Consider the following 18,398-nt stretch of genomic DNA (forward strand, 5'->3'; position numbering starts at 1 on the left):
AAGGCTTTTAATTTATAGCTGAAGGATTCCATTGACTGAACTAATTTTCAATTCTCCTGAAAATCTGCTCCAGAAGATTCTTCAGAACAGTAACTGGGGAAAAGAAAACTGATAAAAAATGCCAGCTGATTTAATCAGGCAGAATTGGCACACTGTGGGCTCCGTCAATTAAACAATGCTATCTACTGGAACCCTGGAAGCAAGCGTTCTCTGTAGCAGCACATGCCCTCTGGAACAAGGCTCCCCACAAAACTCCAATGGCACCCACCCTGCTGGTGTTTTAAAGAGCCTTGAAAATCCAGCTCTTCGCTCAGGCTTTTGGCAAGGATGAGCGAGCCCCCTTTAGATAATGTGGGATGTTTTCCTTTGTTCCCCTCTGGTTTTGCCATCTTCGCTCTTCATTTTTGGTCTCTTGTTGTTTTTAATATTTTAAACCATTTGTAAACCACCCCCCGTCACTGGGAATCAAGGGGCATGTAAATTTAATAATTATTATCTGTATAGATGTTCAAAATGAAAAAGATGCAAATTGTATCATATATGTATTAAAATGCCAAACATACTCCAACAATCCTTTTCATAGCCTCCAACTTAGCAGAATCTTTGTTGCTTTCCAACATCTGCTTGAGATCTTCATTTCTATAAAAGAAAAAATGAACATGAAAGTTATCTGCATCACAACCTGCTTGTGAACTTATTAATCATGAAAACGAAAAAGGAACCCAACATGCCACACCATGTCAGGATTTCAACAGTGCTGAAACTTATCCAAAGAAAACCTGTTGCAAATTCCATTTTGGGGAGATATTAAGCACCTCCCTAGTAGAACAAATCAAGCATATAAAGCATACATAAGAATGAATTATGACGTATGAATAGTAATAATAGTATATGAGGGAAGAGCTAATATGGTCTAGCTATCTTCTCAGAGTAATAAAACCAAACATGCAATAAATGTATTATTTTTATTTTGTATTTTTTTACAAAATATGACAATATGAATTCAACACAAAAGACAAATAATTACACAATCCATTGAGTCTAGAAACCTAATTCCACATTAATATATTTCCAACAGGATTTGGCTTGACTATTACAATATTTCAAAAGAAAATGGTAAAGAGATAATCATTTCACTGTAGTAATTCTTTCCAACTTGGATATATATATTCTTTCCAACTGGTATAGCATCTGTTTTTCTTAAGACTGGCAAGCATCCCCAAAGTTACTTTGGACAGCAATCCTACAATACATTTAGTGTAATGCTTCAATAGGCATTTTATACATGTACATACATGTTGGATTCAAAATAACCAACAAAACAAACTTATTTAAAATAAGAATAATAGACAAAGTTAAATAACTTTCCAGGGACGCGGTGGCGCTGCGGGTTAAACCGCTGAGCTGTCGATCGGAAGGTCGGCGGTTCGAAACCGCGCGGCGGGGTGAGCTCCCGTTGCTCGTCCCAGCTCCTGCTCACCTAGCAGTTCGAAAACATGCCAATGTGAGTAGATCAATAGGTACCGCTTCGGCGGGAAGGTAACGGCGTTCCGAGTCGTCATGCTGGCCACATGACCCGGAAGTGTCTATGACAACGCCGGCTCCAAGGCTTTGAAACGGAGATGAGCACCGCCCCCTAGAGTCGGACACGACTGGACTTTACGTCAAGGGAAACCTTTACCTTTACTTAAATAACTTTCCAAAATAATAAATAGTAGCATTAGTAGAAAATTTTATTTATTTATTTCTCAAATTTCTAACACCGCCCATCTCCCCCTAATTAGGGGGACTCTGGGCAGTTTACAATAAAATCCACAATTAAAACCATAAAAATATAAATTACAATATAAACAGCCAATAAATACTAATAAATAAATACAAAATCCAAGGAGCGAGGATCTCATTCATTGGGGAGGGATCTACGGTACCAGCCACCCTCAGGAAGAATTATTGCTCCTCCCACCCCACCACAGACTGTTTCAACCACATGGCATCACCATAGCACATAAACCAACTAAAACTCTTCAAAGCCTATTAAGCAACCCAAAAGACCCAATAGCCCAAGAAGAAAAAACAGGAGTTATTTACAACATACAGTGCAAAGACTGTAACAGCCACTATGTAGGACAGGCAGGCAGAAGACTAGCAGAGCGCATCCACAAACACCAACTAGCAGTCAGAAGACACAATGAGAACTCCCTAATCTCACAACACATGGACAGACTCAACCATAGTTTCAACTGGGAAACCGTGAGCATCCTAAACCAAGCCAAATCCAAAAACACCAGAGAATTCCTGGAAGCCTGGCACTCAGAACAAAGCAGCCATCAACAGACACATAGAGGTAAGCAACATTTACATACCATTCAAAAGAGACAATAGAAAAACCAAAAGACCAGTACACTCCCTGGCCAGCAATAAACACCTAGATATGCAAAAAATCAACACTAGGATTAACACCAGATGAACATCAAACAGCACAATACACCCTAATCAAGGAACTATTAACTCAGGCAATCAATCAAGCAGCAAACAACAGCCCAATCAAAGAACTCCCAAGGAGAGAACAACACCCCTACCAACACAAGCAGGGCAAACCACCATATATAAACTGAGAGCAAGGCCCACTCCCTCTTTGCACTGAAGATGCTGCCTAGTCTGGCAATGAAATGTCTGCAAGAAAACAACAAGGCTCAGAGAGCACCAAGGACTCCACATTGGTCCATATTGCCTCATACTGCACAGATTGATTTGCTGCAGTTTTCTAGGGATTCAGACCTATTTGGAGACATGTGGAATTAAACCTGGGCCATTCCGCATTGATCTTCAATTAAGCTAATCTGGACAGAATGTACCTATTAGGAAAAACGTGGGGAAAAAACACATGCATTAGGAGAAACCCACATGAAAACAGGAGCAGATTTTCCTGAATTTTTAATCACAAATATGCATAGAAATAAGACTGAAGGAATTTAACTTGGAGAAATAAAGAGCTGAACAAGATCAATCTAGACAGATCTGTCCATCTCTAATTAACATGGTCACACTACACTCTCTTCCCTACCCCATTCATCAGTGAGAGTATGTCTAGGCTGCCTATCACTCCTTGATCCCCAAGCTAGCTGGCAGAGCCAGGTCTTGATGCTCTTCCTGAAGGCAGAAGAGTGGGAGCCAGCCCCACCTCCGGGGGCAAAATGTTCCACAAGACGGGAGCAACAGCAGAAAAGGCTCTCCTCCTGGGCCCCACCAGTCGGGGTTCGTAACATGCCTCTCCTGCCAGACCGGGTAGAACAAGTCGATGTAATTGGGATGAGACTTTTCCTCAGGTTACCTGGGCCCATGCCATGAAGGGCTTTAAAGGTCATAACCAACATCTGGAATTGGACCTGGAAGCACACCAGCACCCAATGCAGCTCAAGCAGCAGAAGTGTTACATGAGCAGATGTGTTGTATGGTAACCATTCTTACATAAATTTAGTTAAACCTTGTGTGTGTGTGTGTGTGTGTGTGTGTGTGTGTACTGTAAGTTTTGCCATCACTGCGTAGTCTCCAAGTTTAAGTTTCCAATCAGATATTGCTGGAATTGTGTCTTTCTTTCAGGAATGAGCAAAGTTTATTCTTGCTGATGTAAGCAGGTATCTCATTAAATTATGTTTCCTGTTGCTTTTTTCTGAGGTTTTACCTAGTAAGAAAAGTTGTGGTTTCATTTCAAATTTAAATTCCAAGATTTTTTATATTATAATACAGTATGTATGTCTTTCCAGTACTTCTGAGTTTTTTTACATTTCCACCACATGTGATAAAATGTTTTTTCTGTTTCATGACATTTCCAACATTTGTTTATTTTAGATATAATTGATGAAGTTGTATACCATCTGTAAAACATTTTGTACCAATTTTCCTTTAGGTTATAATGTGGTGTAAATTTTATAGATTCAGTCCACAACTCTTCCCATTGTTGTGTTTCTTTAAGTTTTGCATCCATTTTATCATACAGTTTTTTGTTTGTTCTATTTTTCTAACTGCAGGGCTGAAGAGAGAATACCTAATTAGTAGGACTAGGGGACAGACTAGAGCAGGGGTCCTCAAACTCTTTAGTTCACCAACCCCTTCATGAAGTTTCAGATTGTTCATTGACCCCCAAACATTTATTATATGAACAATAATTTAATAAATACTACTTTAACCAATAGTACTACGAATAACAACAACAACAACAACAACGACCCCTTAGATAGTCCAATCACCCCTTCGTGCTTGATATTGATCACTTTGGAGAACCCTGGACTAGAGGGTTATCACAGCTTGACTGGTAATAATAATTACTAGGAATCCCTTGGAAGGAGATGCCTGCCTGTGAGGTTTTAAATTATGTATGTTTTCAGTTTGTAACGGGAAGTAGAAAATTACGCCACAGCCTCTCAGTATAGAGAGTTTTGCACAGCATACATTCACTTAGCTCTCTACATAATCCACAATACACTGAGCAAGAGACAGTATTTTTTTCTCTTTTTCCCTCTCATCCCCTCCTTTCCTCCTCTCAAGAGCAACTTAAGTTGCTTTGTGGGCCCAAGCCACCAATCTGCCACCAGTGCAACAGATCTCCTCCATAACTGTGCTGCTATAACAGAAGCTAGCTCTTTCTCTCATCTCCCCCCGCTTCTCATACACCTAATTCCTCAGAGTGTATGCAAAGGGTGGGAATTTGCAAGGCTGCAGCAGAAGCATTCAACCAAAATAAATGCAGTGTTCATGTCCAAATGCTGGGCGAGAATGAGATTGCCTAGAGCAGAGCAGAAGTAGCAGTGAGTCTGAGGCACACCCCACTGGTCTGTGCACCCTGCAGAGTAACATTATTATATAGCTTTCAAAGGTAGAACTGAACTGAAAGAAAAGTCATCAAGCAAAGAATAAAATTAAGTTCACTTAATAGAATACTTACAAAGAAAGATTTTCTTCATATGATTCAGCAGAAATGCTAGTAATCCTGTTCTCTTCCTCACTAGGCTCTGATTTTAGAGTAACATTGAGCATCACTGCTTTTTCAAGAATAAATGTAATGCTTGCAAGCAGCACTCCTGAATTTATCTAACGAAGAGTACTTGTTCCAGGCCTCAAATTTAGCAAAAAGAAATAAGCACTCTTGAAGTGAAAGCGACTTATCAGCACCAAGAGCGGAGTATGATTATGAAGTAACAGGATACCAACTCCCTTCACTTTAAGGAAATGTCTGCTCTATCAACGATCATTTCCTAACAGAAACACATCTTTCTAGCCAACTTCAACAAACAGTGTGACACAGCAAAAATGAAAATCATTCTTATTATATTGTTACCTTATTCTAGTTTTTCAACAAAAATCATTAGGGAACATGTAGGATATATCCACAGTGAAGTTATAGGTTATCTTAACATGAAATTAACAGGACTATAATGCATTTTGGATTCTAGAAAAATGTTAAGTAAGAGATGGCACTGGCATTGACTATGAAATAGTAAAATATAAAGCTAAATAATTCAGAAGCCAGTGCAGTTTAAAAGCATGCAAAGAATGGCCATGATCAGCTAAGACTTTCAATCAAGATAAAATTGTTTGAAACAACTGATTCTCTTACCCCACTCCATTCTGTATAATTAGCAGAAGAGAGAATTAGATAATTAGCAAGATATTTTTTCCTTATTTCCTTCACCCAAGCCACACAAGTTTAATATTATTAAAGATACTTCCCTACTCATAGCATTTAGGTACAGTGTAAATTACCAAATACAAGGATTAATATTTATGCTGACATAATATTGCCCATATATTTTAAAATACAGGAAAAATGGAATTGAAAAAACAAATCTGCAAATGACAGTTCTCCATTCGCCTCTTCTCATTTCCACCTGTCAGATAACAGAGACTGTTTCTGCCTGTTCAATTCGATCTAGTAGGTTGGGTATGCTGCAGGTCCCATCAGCCAAGTAATGTCGGCTGGCGGGAACTAGAAGGCATGCCTTCTCAGCCGTAGCACTTGCCCTCTGGAATATTCTCCCTACAGAGATTAAGATGTCCCTGACCCTGTTGGCCTTTCATAAGGCCGTGAAGACCTGGTTATGTGCCCGGATCTGGGGCCCCTAACGTGTGAATGGTCCCATTTCTTGGTTATATTAACATCCATGCACTGCTTACTTGGTGGCCATGTACATTTATTCTGTAATTTAATCGTTTTAATTGAAATTGTTTTAATTGTTTTATAGTTGTTATTGTTGTAAGCTGCTCTGAGTCACTTGCTGAGAAGGGCAGCTATAGAAATCAAATAGATAAATAAATAAGCTCCTGAATTAGTGCCTGTAGGTTATTTTAGGATGGATGAAGCTGAAACTTAATCCAGAAAGATAGAAACACTCTGGATGGGGAATCATTCAGTCTGGAGGAAGGCTTGCAATTGATGCTAGAAGAAATTTCACTCCTCCAAAAGGAGGAGTTTATAGTTTGGGGACCTTCCTGGACCATCGTTATCAGTAGAAGAATAAGTCCCAACAGTTAGAAGTACTTTTCAGTAGCTTAGCATGGCAATAGACAGACCAACCAAGAAACAATGGTTCTAGTTTTTCTACCTATATTTAGTAACAATCTTGACAGACTATTGTTATATGCTCTACATATTAAAGTCTGATTATTATTATTTTAAAAAGTACAACTTGGATGGGGTAGGGGCAGAACAGCTGGGAGTACACAGCACTAATATGACATATGTTGGATTGTTTAGAAATGTGTTTCTGGTTCCAATTCAAATGAACTTTACATCTCTAGGTGATTGACATCTTGTTATCTGAAGGATTGCTTTCGTCTTTACATCAAATTTGCTCCAAAGACTCTGCTTATTGTAGAAAGTAAGGAAGACAACTTTGACAGAGATCCATGAGATCCGTTACCAAAGTGATGAGAGGTAAAACATATTTTAAGTCCACAACAGACAGAAAACATACAGAAGAGGCTCAGACAAACACCTCCCTAATTCACAGAACTATAAGATGGGGAGGAGGTACAGCACAATCAGACTTGAAAGATTCTGTTATTATAGCTATTCTCAATAAAAGTAGTTTTACCCTTCCTGTGGAGATGATTTTCTGGTCTGGTTTACCTGGTGGGGCTGACACATACATACATTATTAGACAGGCAGACATGAAGCCAAAGACCTTATCAGTAGCCTGAAATTTAAGGTACTATATAAGGAAGACTCCTATTTTAAAAGCCTATGAATGGGCAATTGTAACAAACAGGAGCTTGCGCTTCAAGTTAGTGAGATAAGAGATGCTATCAAATCTTTCTGATGAATATCTCAGTGGTAGTTGTACTGATACCAGCTATGTGACCATTAGCCTTTCAATGGAGGCAAGGTCAAGAAACAGGCGTAGCAGGGATTCCAGGGATGTTATTCATTGTTGTAGGGTGGGAAAACAGAATCTTGAAAGCCTGTTAAGAGCTTCTCTTTGCCCCTTCTTACACTAAGCAAAATCACAGAGAGATTATTTTGAATTTCTCATGCTTCTCTTTTTCTCAGGATTCTTTCCCAAAAATCTCCTCTTAACAATTCACTTATTTCTCCCCCATTCTAAGGCCAGATCTACATTCCTTCACAATAATTAAGAAAAGCTAATACATCATGACCCTCAACATATGAGAATTCAGCCTTGTTCTGTGCACAGAGAGGAGGAAAAAAACTTTTTCAACCTCTTCAAAACCAGATGCACATTTAATCTGCAATCTGACCCACAAAAAAGACGGTTCTCCAGGCTAAGCAAACAGAGTCCAGAGTTTAGCTCTCAATTCAGTATGTTTATTAAAGAATTAAGTAGCAAAGAGTAAAAAAAAAAAAAAGGCACACTGCTTTTTAATAATACAGTGAAATACAGACTTAGTTAACTAAAATGATAGAGATATTTAATTGAGAATGTCAGTTAAATCCATTATAATACTGCAGTGAAAGTTTGTCTTGAGATCCAATAAGATTTGATGCTCTATTAATGTAGTAAAAATACTAATTTTTTCTGTAAAATCATTTATTAGTTATAGCAATGCTTCCTACAGCAAATGAACCATAGTTTTATCATTCTAAATGAATTTTGCTTCACAATATGCTGCAATCTGTGCATGTGCAAAGCCTATTCAGAAGTGATATAATTACAAGACTCAAATTTAATTTTCTACTATCATACCATAGCTATTTGAGTGACATCTTGTGGTGTAATTCTGTATTGCTATATCATAAATTAATCACATTAGCAAACTCATTGCACTTTATTTATGGAATATCCATCCAACAATCCAATACTGTAGAAATCTACAAATGTTCATCTATTAACAAGCACCAAGCAGCAACAGTGAAAAGTAGCAAGAGCACAAAAACCTACTGAAATAAAGCACTTACACTGACATATCTTTGTATAGCAGTTTTCCTAAACTTTGGATACAATACCACAAAGGGCTCATTCTAGAATCTACCTGCTCCATTAAGCAACAGAAAGATCTGAAGAAAGGCTTTCAAGGAAACAGAGCTCTGAGTTCATCTTAAAGTATTATTAAAGTATTAAAAAGTTCATATTAAATTTCTTAAATTATTAAGGGGCCTAAGACATTTAGACACTGTAATCAGAAAAGAACCTAATTTTGAGCTTGGTAAAAATTGTTGAAGACGTGAACAATAGTATGATCTACTTTCCTGGCTTCAGTCAAAATTCTTGGCTGCTATATTCTGAATCAATTGACATAGTTTCAATCTGGTTTTGCCAACAAAACAATCCAAAACGTATAGGTAGTCCTTGAGTTACAACTGCAATTGGGACTGGAATTGCTGTCACTAAGTGATATGGTTGTAAAGCATGACGTGACGTGAATGCATTGCTTAGAAAAGGCAATCTAGGCAGTCCCAGTCGTTGTCGTAATCCCAGATGCATGAGTCGTTAAGTCCCAGGTAGAGACAGCAGGGGTGCTGAAGGGGTGGGAGAGGCTCTGGGAGGCCCAGCAGAGGCCACGCACCAAGTTCAGGGAGAGGATGCTGCAATGCAGCGCAAGCTCAGGAAAGCGAGGGAAACAGAATGCATGGTGTGTGCAAGTGCAAGGAGGGCGGGGAAAGAGGGCACAGGGTCCGTGCATGCAAGTGCAGGGAGGGTGGGGAAATGGTGCGGGTTGCCTGCATGTGTGCAAGTGCAGGGAGGTGGGGAAAGAGGGCACGGGGTGTGTGTGAGCGCAGGGAGGCCAGGGAAAGAGGGCATGACATGCGTGCATGCAAGCACAGGGAGACCAGAGAAAGAGGGTGTGGGGTGTATGTGAGCGAAGGGGGGAATGAAGGTGTGGTGTGGTGTGGAGCGTGCGAGCAAGCAAGCAAGTGAAGAAAGGCTAGGGGTAGGAGAGACTTACCCAAGCAACTTGTGACCTTCCCTGGCTTCCCCACTGACTGTGGGAGGCTGACACAGAAAGTCACAAATGGCAATCACGTGACCGCAGGACACTGCAACTGGTCTTAAGTGTGAGTTGGTTGCCAAGCACTCAAATTTTGTTCACATGACTGCAGGAGCACTGCAACAGCCAGAACTTCAAGGACCGGTCATAAGTCCCTTCATTCAGCACCATCATAACTTCGAACAGTTGCTGAACAAACGGTCGTAACTTGAGGACTACCTGTATTGTATTATCTATACTAGAAGTAAACTGATCAGAGATTAGGTGTTTTTTTTTTAAAAGGCCAATGGACACTTAACCTTATGTAACTTGCCAAGAACTATACCCCAAAATGAAGCTGGCTGGAAAAAAAATGTGAACTCAAAACTAAAAGAAAAAGATGTACCTGAGCAATCTATCAGTTAATAAAATACTCCACTGATAACAACCAGACAGATTCTTCTGAGAAGGGCATGAGGGCCTTATCAGAGAAGATACTACATTTGCACTTAAGTTTTGACAGCACTGCCAAATACTCTTTTCTTCATATTTAAAGTAACATTTTCCAGGCAAACTATACATGTACACAATCTGTACAATATAAACATAAATGTATAAATTTTAAAATACGCTTCGGAAGATTAATTTCCTATAAAGCTCATTCTTAAGACAATTAGAGGAGATATCTCCAGAATCCAGCAGTTTCATCAAATTGAAACATGACAGAAGCTCCACCCTTTACATACATGACTGTGAGTTCATGATGCACATACAGAAGGGATGGATTTGTGACGTTTTGTCATTTGTCCCCCCAGCCCCCAAGGTCATACATGATGGTTAAGATGTTGAACTAGGACTGAGGAGATCCATGGTCTACTCTACCTTCAGCCATGGAAAAGTACTATATGGTTTTGACCCAGTCATTCCGTCTTAGCTCAGAGTATTTCACAGACTTGTTCCACTTGGGATAAAATGAAGAGAGTTCCCTATGTACACTGCCTTGAGGTTCTGAAGGAAAGGTGGGATACAAGTCAAATAATCCGTAGGGGCCCAATGTAAAGTCTCAGAGTTGCTCAATTTACATTAGAACATTAATGATGGAAATCCAATCTGGATTTCTGGGAAAGATCTTGTAAAACAAAGATGGAGAAATGTACTAGCAGCTAGCAGCTAGGCACTGACTAACCCAAGTCAAGAAATACTCTCAACCTGCAAACATGCCATTTCAAGGGAAACAAGAGAAATGCAGCTATGCCCAAGGCCAGATGAAATGCATTCCATAGTTATCAGAGCATTCAAAGAACTAAACAGTACCACTTATTGGTAAAAGTCCTTTTTTTTTGGCCACATTAAATTTGAAAAACTCCGCATTCTATTCACACCACAAATTTAGCAAAATATAGTTTAAGTATTTGCACTGTATTTAACAAAAGGATTAAATGCAGAGTAGGAGACTGCCTAGGGACGCGGTGGCGCTGCAGGTTAAACCGCTGAGCTGTCGATCGGAAGGTCGGCGGTTCGAAACCGCGCGGCGGGGTGAGCTCCCGTTGCTCGTCCCAGCTCCTGCACACCAAGCAGTTCGAAAACATGCAAATGTGAGTAGATTAATTGGTACCGCTTCGGCAGGAAGGTAACGGCGTTCCATGAGTCATGCTGGCCACATGACCCGGAAGTGTCCTATGGACAACGCCGGCTCCAAGGCTTTGAAACGGAGATGAGCACCGCCCCCTAGAGTCGGACACGACTGGACTTTACGTCAAGGGAAACCTTTACCTTTACCTAGGAGACTGCCCTAAAATATGAAAAAAATCAAAGCCACCAAACAATTATGCAGCTCCTGTTGCAGTAAAAAGCACTCTGGATATCCAAATATTGTGGATTGCAACGCTTACTGCTTCAAGGAGAAAACCAATTGGCAAATCAACCTTAGAAACCATTTATCACAGAAAAGAATACTGCACTGTTTACTATCAAACAACAACTACAAATAGCCTGGCCCTGGGCAGTAGGCCAGTCTGCTGGATGAACCCATGTTGGTGTGGTGATTTAATGTTTCTGAGTCACCCCAAGTGGAATATGGTTTTTTAGTTGTTTTTATTTATGGATATTTTTAACTGTTAGCTACCCAGAGTCACATGTCAAGTGGATGGCCATAAATAACAGTAACAATGATGTCAGAACAGATAAATCAAGTTATTCTGATCACTCACATGTAATCCTTAAATAAAATTCACACAATTTAATCAGCATTTATCCAAATAATTCCAAGATAAATTCTACAAGCAAATTATGTAAGTGAGCTTATTTGTCTATGGTTTCAATACATAGTCCCCAAAATAAAGTGGGGAAAAAGAAGCCTTGCTCATAATTCCAAGTATGATACCTTCAAGATTTCTTTTCAAATTTCAGCAATCTTATAAACTGTATTATTAATTTTATTTTGCAGGTTGCATTTCTATTAAATTACGAACACACAAATGATTTCAAGATTGCTACTGGAAGCTCTTCAAAAGGGGCTAAAGTCACTACTTTAGCCAAGTTTTCAAACATTACTTACTTATGATAATGCCCCAAGTAGACCTGGTATACAACTTGGGGGTCCTTCTGGACTCATGATTCCTGCTTTAAGGTGGCAGTTGTTGTTTTTGTGCAACTTCAAGCTGTGTGACAGTTGCACCTGTTCCTGGATTGGGAGGCTCTGGCTCACAGTTACTCACACCCTGGTCACCTCCTGAATGGACTACCGTAATGCACTCTACATGGGGCTCTCCTTGAAGAGTATTCAAAAGTTTCAACTGGTGCAAAATGAGGCGGCACGGGCAGTTGTGGGTGCCCCTATAGTGGTACGCGTTACACCTCTGCTCTGCAAGCCGCATTAGTTGCCAGTTTGCTTCTGGGTCCAACTCAAGGTGCTGGTTTTGACCTTTAAAGCCCTACTTGGCATGGGGCCAGGGCATTTGAGGGCCCACTTCTTCTGGACTACATCTACCCGGCCCACTTCTTCTGGATTACATCTACCCATGCAAGGCAGGAAGGGCATATTATGGGTCCTGTCTGCCAAAGAGCTCCATTTGACAGAAACCAGGAGGTGAGCCTTTTCTGCCATAGCACCCACCCTTTGGAATATTATCCACCACCACCCCAAGGTGAGGTTAGCCCCAACCCTATTGGCCTTCTGGAAATCTCTCAAGACATGTTTTTTCCAGGCCTGAGGGTTCCTTAGGAACAGGGAACCTGCAACATGGCTTTATTATCTATGAGTGTCTAAACACTCTCCTGTGTTATAGGCATGTTTCTTGTTTTTAATGGTTATTTTAAGATGCGTTTTTACTGTTTTGTTTTTACTGTACACCACTGTCCTGACAAGCAGGAACCACGCCAAGACGAGGAATAGGTCTCTAGTGTTTTATTACTGCTACAGTAGACAGAGAATCCTAACAAACTGAAGAAGCGTGAGAAAACCCATACAGATAAACCCCAAAAGTCAAGGCGGGTCTGTTCTGTGTCTCTTTGAATGACAGCTCAAATTCTTGCTACTACGCATGGGTTTTCCCCCCTGGATAGGGGCCCCCTCCTGCTCACCATCAGTGCTAATGACAACCACCCAGAGTAACATTTGTGAGATGGATGGCCATATAAACTCAATCGATCAATCAATCAAACAGTAAAATTTCTTGCCTTTTATCTTGTATTTCTATATTTTTTATTCACACATGAATGAAAAGATTGTGTATAAGTTGGATAAATAAAAGTGATAGGGAAAGCTAAACCTACTGAATATCTATTTACCACATAACAATTATAGGTCTAACAATTTGTAGGCCTAAAGCTGTAATTATTTGTAAGCTACCCAGAGTTTATGGGAGTGGATAGCTACAATAAATTTATAAATAAATTCAAATAAATAAATAATAACGCTGCTGCCATAAGAAAAATGACAGCAACCAAAACAAGGCATCGGAAAGATACAAAAGATAAATTAATATATTGTAAAAGACAAAAATTAAAAGTGGAAATTCGGAAACAAGTTCCTTGTAGACCACATTAAACATGAGCCAGCAGTTTGATGCAGCTGCTGAAAAAGCAAATGCTACCTTGGGCTGCAACAACAAAAGCACAGAGTCCAGAACACAAGAAATAATTGTCCCACTCTATTCATTTCTGGTCAGAAACCACTTGGAAACAAAATAGTGACAACTTGGTGCAAGTTCAAAGGACACTTACTAATAATATTTTTATTAAAAGTTTTAAGCTACAATAGTAAAAGATAATACAAACTAAAAAGAAGAAAGAGAAAGAAAAAGAGAGAATAGAAAATAGAATAAAAGGTGCAAAAAAGCAAAAAGAAGAGAGAGAGAAGCAAGTTTCCACCCTCATCACAACAAGTATAAACAGTTTCACTATCTCTTCACCTCCTCTTCATTAACAGGTATAAAACCCTTCATCCCATAACTCAACTCTTAACTATAGGCAAGTCCAATGAGCAATGTCTTTTCCAATCCAGATATCAGCAAGAAGTCTAAACACAGCCCTAAAATAATAACATTAGTTAAAAAATATAAAACTCATCATTCCGTATCTCAACTCTTAACTGTAAGCAAATACAATACATGTCTTTTCCAGTTGAGATGTCAGAAAATCCAGAAAGAACCACTCAAAATAACAACAGATCCCATTTTCACCTTCATCAAATAAGCCAACTTTATGTTCCTTTCTTTTGCATAAAACAATCTTGCTCTTTAATCCATTCAAATGACTATTGTCTCGTCTCATATTTCTTCAAAACTTTAACAAGCCTCTTTTCTAAGTCCAGCAGGAAGAAATTATTCCAATTACTCTCTTGAATTGGCATTTTTATTTCCTTCTTAATTTTTAAAGCATCATCCGAATGTTTTGTATATCCAGTGATAAATTTTTGTTCACGTTATTCTCCACAATCAGGTCAGCTAAGTTTTGTTCAAAATCCTTTTCTGTAACAGCTTCCACTGGGGACAGACTATTTATAAGATTGTTGATCTAAGGTCCCGGTGCAATTCCTCAAAAACATCTCTGAACGCATAAGTTGCTTATGTAAGGATCTGACACAATTGACTCAACTGGCAGAGAACACGATCAAATGATCTACCAGTTCTTTGATTGTGGGTCCTGACATACAGCCCCTCCTGAAAAAGATAACTTAACATGGTTAATACATATACTGAAACATACATAAAATAAGGCATGACAATTAGGATTTAGGTTTGTTAGGATATTTTGCATAAAACTTCTTGAGAAGATCTGGAGCTTTAACATGACGACTGTCCACCCACTCATGGTCAGGGAAATGTTTCCAGTGAATTGAACATTGCAATTTGTCTCAATGTGTTCTGGCATCTAAAATTTCTTTTACTTCAAAATGTTGTTCCCCATTGATCATCATGGGAGCAAGGGGTGGTTGTTCAGGATGCCACTAAGAAACTTCTCGCACACGCTTTAGGAGGCTGCAGTGGAAAACAGGATGGATTCATTTCAAGTTCTTTGGAAGTTTTAACTTGTCACAGGGTTGATGATTTTTTCAATTTCAAAAGGTCCCACGAACTTCGGACCTAATTTCTTTGATTGCTGCAAAGATTGGAAAAATTTGGTGGATAAATATACTTTCTCTCCCACTTTAAACTCCCATTTTGGAGACCTTTTGTTGTCAGCGTATTTTTTATAACTCTCTCAAGTAGTGGCAAGGGTTTTTTGAATTATCGGACATAGGGCACTTATTTGCTTCATCTACTCGCTGGCAGACTGAGACTTAGATGGTTCTTGTGGTAATTCGGGAATTGGTACAAACTCTTGGCCATACATTATCTGAAATGGAGGCAGTTCTGTGCTCTGGTGCACAGAATTATTATAAGCAACCTCAGCAAATGGCAGTAAATCTACCCAGTCATCCTGTTGGTAACTTATGTAACATCTTAGAAATTGCTCTAAGGTGGCATTCAATCATTCACAACCTCTGTCCAATTGCTGATGGTTCAAGGATGACAGGACTTGGGTGGCTCCAATTAATTTTAAAAATGATCTCCAAAATTGTGAGGTGTACTGGGGCCCACAATCACTCACTATCCTATCAGGTACTCCATGCAGTCTATAGATACGCTGAATAAAAAGCTTTGCCAGTTGCTTGGCAGTGGGCATGCCTGCACATGGGATAAAATGAGCTTGCTTAGAGAAAAAATCTGTCACAACCCAAATTATAGTCCTCTTTTTACTTTCTGGCAATTCCCCTACAAAATCCATCACAATTTCCTTCCAGGGTTCTGTGGGGTTAGCTACTGGCTGCAATAAGCCTAAAGGTTTTCCCCCTTTCTTTTTTGATGTGGCACAAACTGGGCAGCTAGCCACATAGTCCTTCACATCCTGCCTCAGACTGGGCCACCAAAATTGTCTGCAAAGTAAATGCAGAGTTTTTACCAGACCAAAATGGCCATCCAACTTGGCATCATGACTGCGCATCAGAATGTCCTTGTGTAAAGTCTCTGGTACATAAATTTTACTCTCTGCCCACCATATCACATCTCTCTCTGTTAGAGAGGGTTTATTTTCATGCAGCCAGGAATCATTCGTGAGTTCTCTAACTAGTTTCTCTTTTAAGTCAGTAGGCACTTTTGCTTTCTCTGCTTTTGCCTGGCTCCAAGTAACTACCGCCAAGCCTAATTGCTGTTTGGGAAACACTATGTCCACTACTTCCTCCTTTTGGCTGTTATGTTAAGGCAAGCACGAAAGAGCATCCGCCAGAAAGTTTTTCCACCCTGGCAAATATTTTAGAGTGAAATTGAACCTGCTGAAAAACTGAGCCCAGAGGATTTGTTTGGCATTCAAACGCCGCCTGGTTTTCAACGCTTCCAAGTTCTTATGGTCAGTCCAAACTTCAAAAGGCTCTGTAGCCCCTTCCAACAGATGCCTCCAGGTCAATAAAGCCCAGCATACTGCAAATGCCTCTTTCTCCCAAACTTGCACATGCGCTCCGTCTCAGTGAACTTCCATGACAAATAAGCACATGGCAGCAAATCTCCTTTCTCATTTTTTGGTAAAAGTACACTTCCAATTGCAACATCAGACGTATCAGCCTGTATGATGAATGGTTTCATGGGATCAGGGTGGCGCAAAATGGGTTTGACAGTAAACAAACGATTTGAATTGTCAAAGGCTGCTTGGCACTCTGGGGTCCAATTTAACAGTGCGCCAGGGCTTTTGGCTTTTTTCGACTCCCCAACCCTAGTCTTTTAACAACTCAATAAGCAGCAATGCAATCTGAGCGAAGTGGGGGATGAATTGGTGATAGAAATTTGCGAACCCCAAGAAACTCTGTAATTGCCTCCTGGTTCTAGGGGGTTCCCATTCCAGCACATCTTTTATTTTAGCTGGATCCATCTCAATGCCCTTGTTCAATACTCTGTACCCTAAATAGTCCAACTGCTTCTTATGGAATTCACATTTAGACAGCTTAGCATACAATTTAGCATCCCTAAGTTTTTCCAACAGTTTGCACACCAGCTGAATGTGCTCTTTCTCATTTTCTGAATAGATTAAAATATCATCCAGATACACTAAACATCCTTTATACAGGTAATACTTCATTTATCAACTGCATGAACACTCCAGGTCCACCTTTTAATCCAAATGAGAGAACCAGGTACTCACAGCTTCCTAGAGGGCAACTGAAAGCAGTTTTCCACTCATCCCCCTCCCGGATGCACATCTAAAGTATGCCTCCCTCAGATCCAGCTTTGTGAAAATCTTTCCCTTCAACAGATGAGACAACATATCTTTCTTCAGAGGCAGGGGGTACTGGTTTGCATTACAAACTGCATTCAACCCTCTATAGTCTGTGCAGTCTTAAAGAACCATCCTTCTTTGTTCTAAATAGCACCAGTGCAGCCATGGAGGAGTTAGCTGGACAAATGAAACCCCTTGCCATGTTTTTGTCTATAAACTCCAATAATACTTCCTGCTCCTTCAAAGACATAGCATACATTTTGGGTTTGGGGAGTTTCGCCCCTGGCTCAATTTCTATGGCACAATCTGTCTTCCGATGGAGGTGGGTGGGTAATTGGTCACATTCAGCCTCTCCAAACACCTCCCTCAAGTCCTGATAGGGTTCAGGAATCAAATCATCATCAAGGGTTGCGCCCCTCCCCATCTCTGTTGACACTGCTCCAAAGCCTCCGGCAGCTCCCCCCTCATCTTCTTCTTGGTCTCCCACATACAGTCCATCTTTAAATTAAATCCTCCCTGTCACCCAATCCACATGAGGGTTGTCAGCCTTCAACCAGGGTACTCCCCAAATTATTGAATAATTAGCTATGGCTGCGACTATGAATCAGAGGATTTCTTGGTGGGTGCCCACTCTTATTTCCACCTCTTCAGTACAGACCATTGCTGGACCCCCAGTAGCCTCAGAGCCATCCAGCTGGTTAAACACTATAGGCATTCAATGTCTGGATCTTCAATCCCAACCCATCCACTACGGCAGGGTGAATTAAACACTTGGCACACCCTGATCCTGTCATGCTCACTGTTTCAATGTGCACTGTACATCGTAAAGTTTCACATGCCATGGTGCTGACGCGCATTTCTGTTTGGGAGGGAGCTGCTGTGAAACCTTGTGCCAAGCTCTGTATCTATGTTCATTTCAATGGAATGTGTTTGCGTTATGTGCTCTGCTCAAGGACTTTTCCCGTGGACCATCAGAAGCCGTTAGGAGCACCTGGGATTGTGAGCTTGGAAAGATTCTACAGGGGGAGGGATCTCGTTTGTACCGAGGGTTTTTAGTTTGCATTTGGCACACGTTTTCCATTCACAGCTTTGTTTGTGATCCTGCATACTATTCTTTAATAAATCAGGTATCTTTGTGATCCTGCTTGTGAGTCTGATGGTGTTTTAGAATAGGCAATCCTTACATAAAGCTGAGAATCACCAAAGTTGTACCGTTAGCTCCTAC

General features: G+C 40.2%; 1 protein-coding gene across 2 annotated transcripts in view; it reads right to left on the reverse strand.

Moving 5' to 3' along the window:
* Positions 1-18,398, reverse strand: part of AP3B1 (adaptor related protein complex 3 subunit beta 1) — a 199,117-nt gene that overhangs the window by 156,407 nt on the left and 24,312 nt on the right. For both annotated transcript variants that reach the window (XM_063295553.1, XM_063295554.1), the window contains exon 2: positions 564-639. In XM_063295553.1, the coding sequence (XP_063151623.1) occupies positions 564-639 (76 nt within the window). The remainder of the gene's footprint in view (positions 1-563; positions 640-18,398) is intronic.

The sequence above is a fragment of the Candoia aspera genome, chromosome 2, assembly GCF_035149785.1.
Source record: "Candoia aspera isolate rCanAsp1 chromosome 2, rCanAsp1.hap2, whole genome shotgun sequence".
Lineage (NCBI taxonomy): Eukaryota > Metazoa > Chordata > Lepidosauria > Squamata > Boidae > Candoia > Candoia aspera.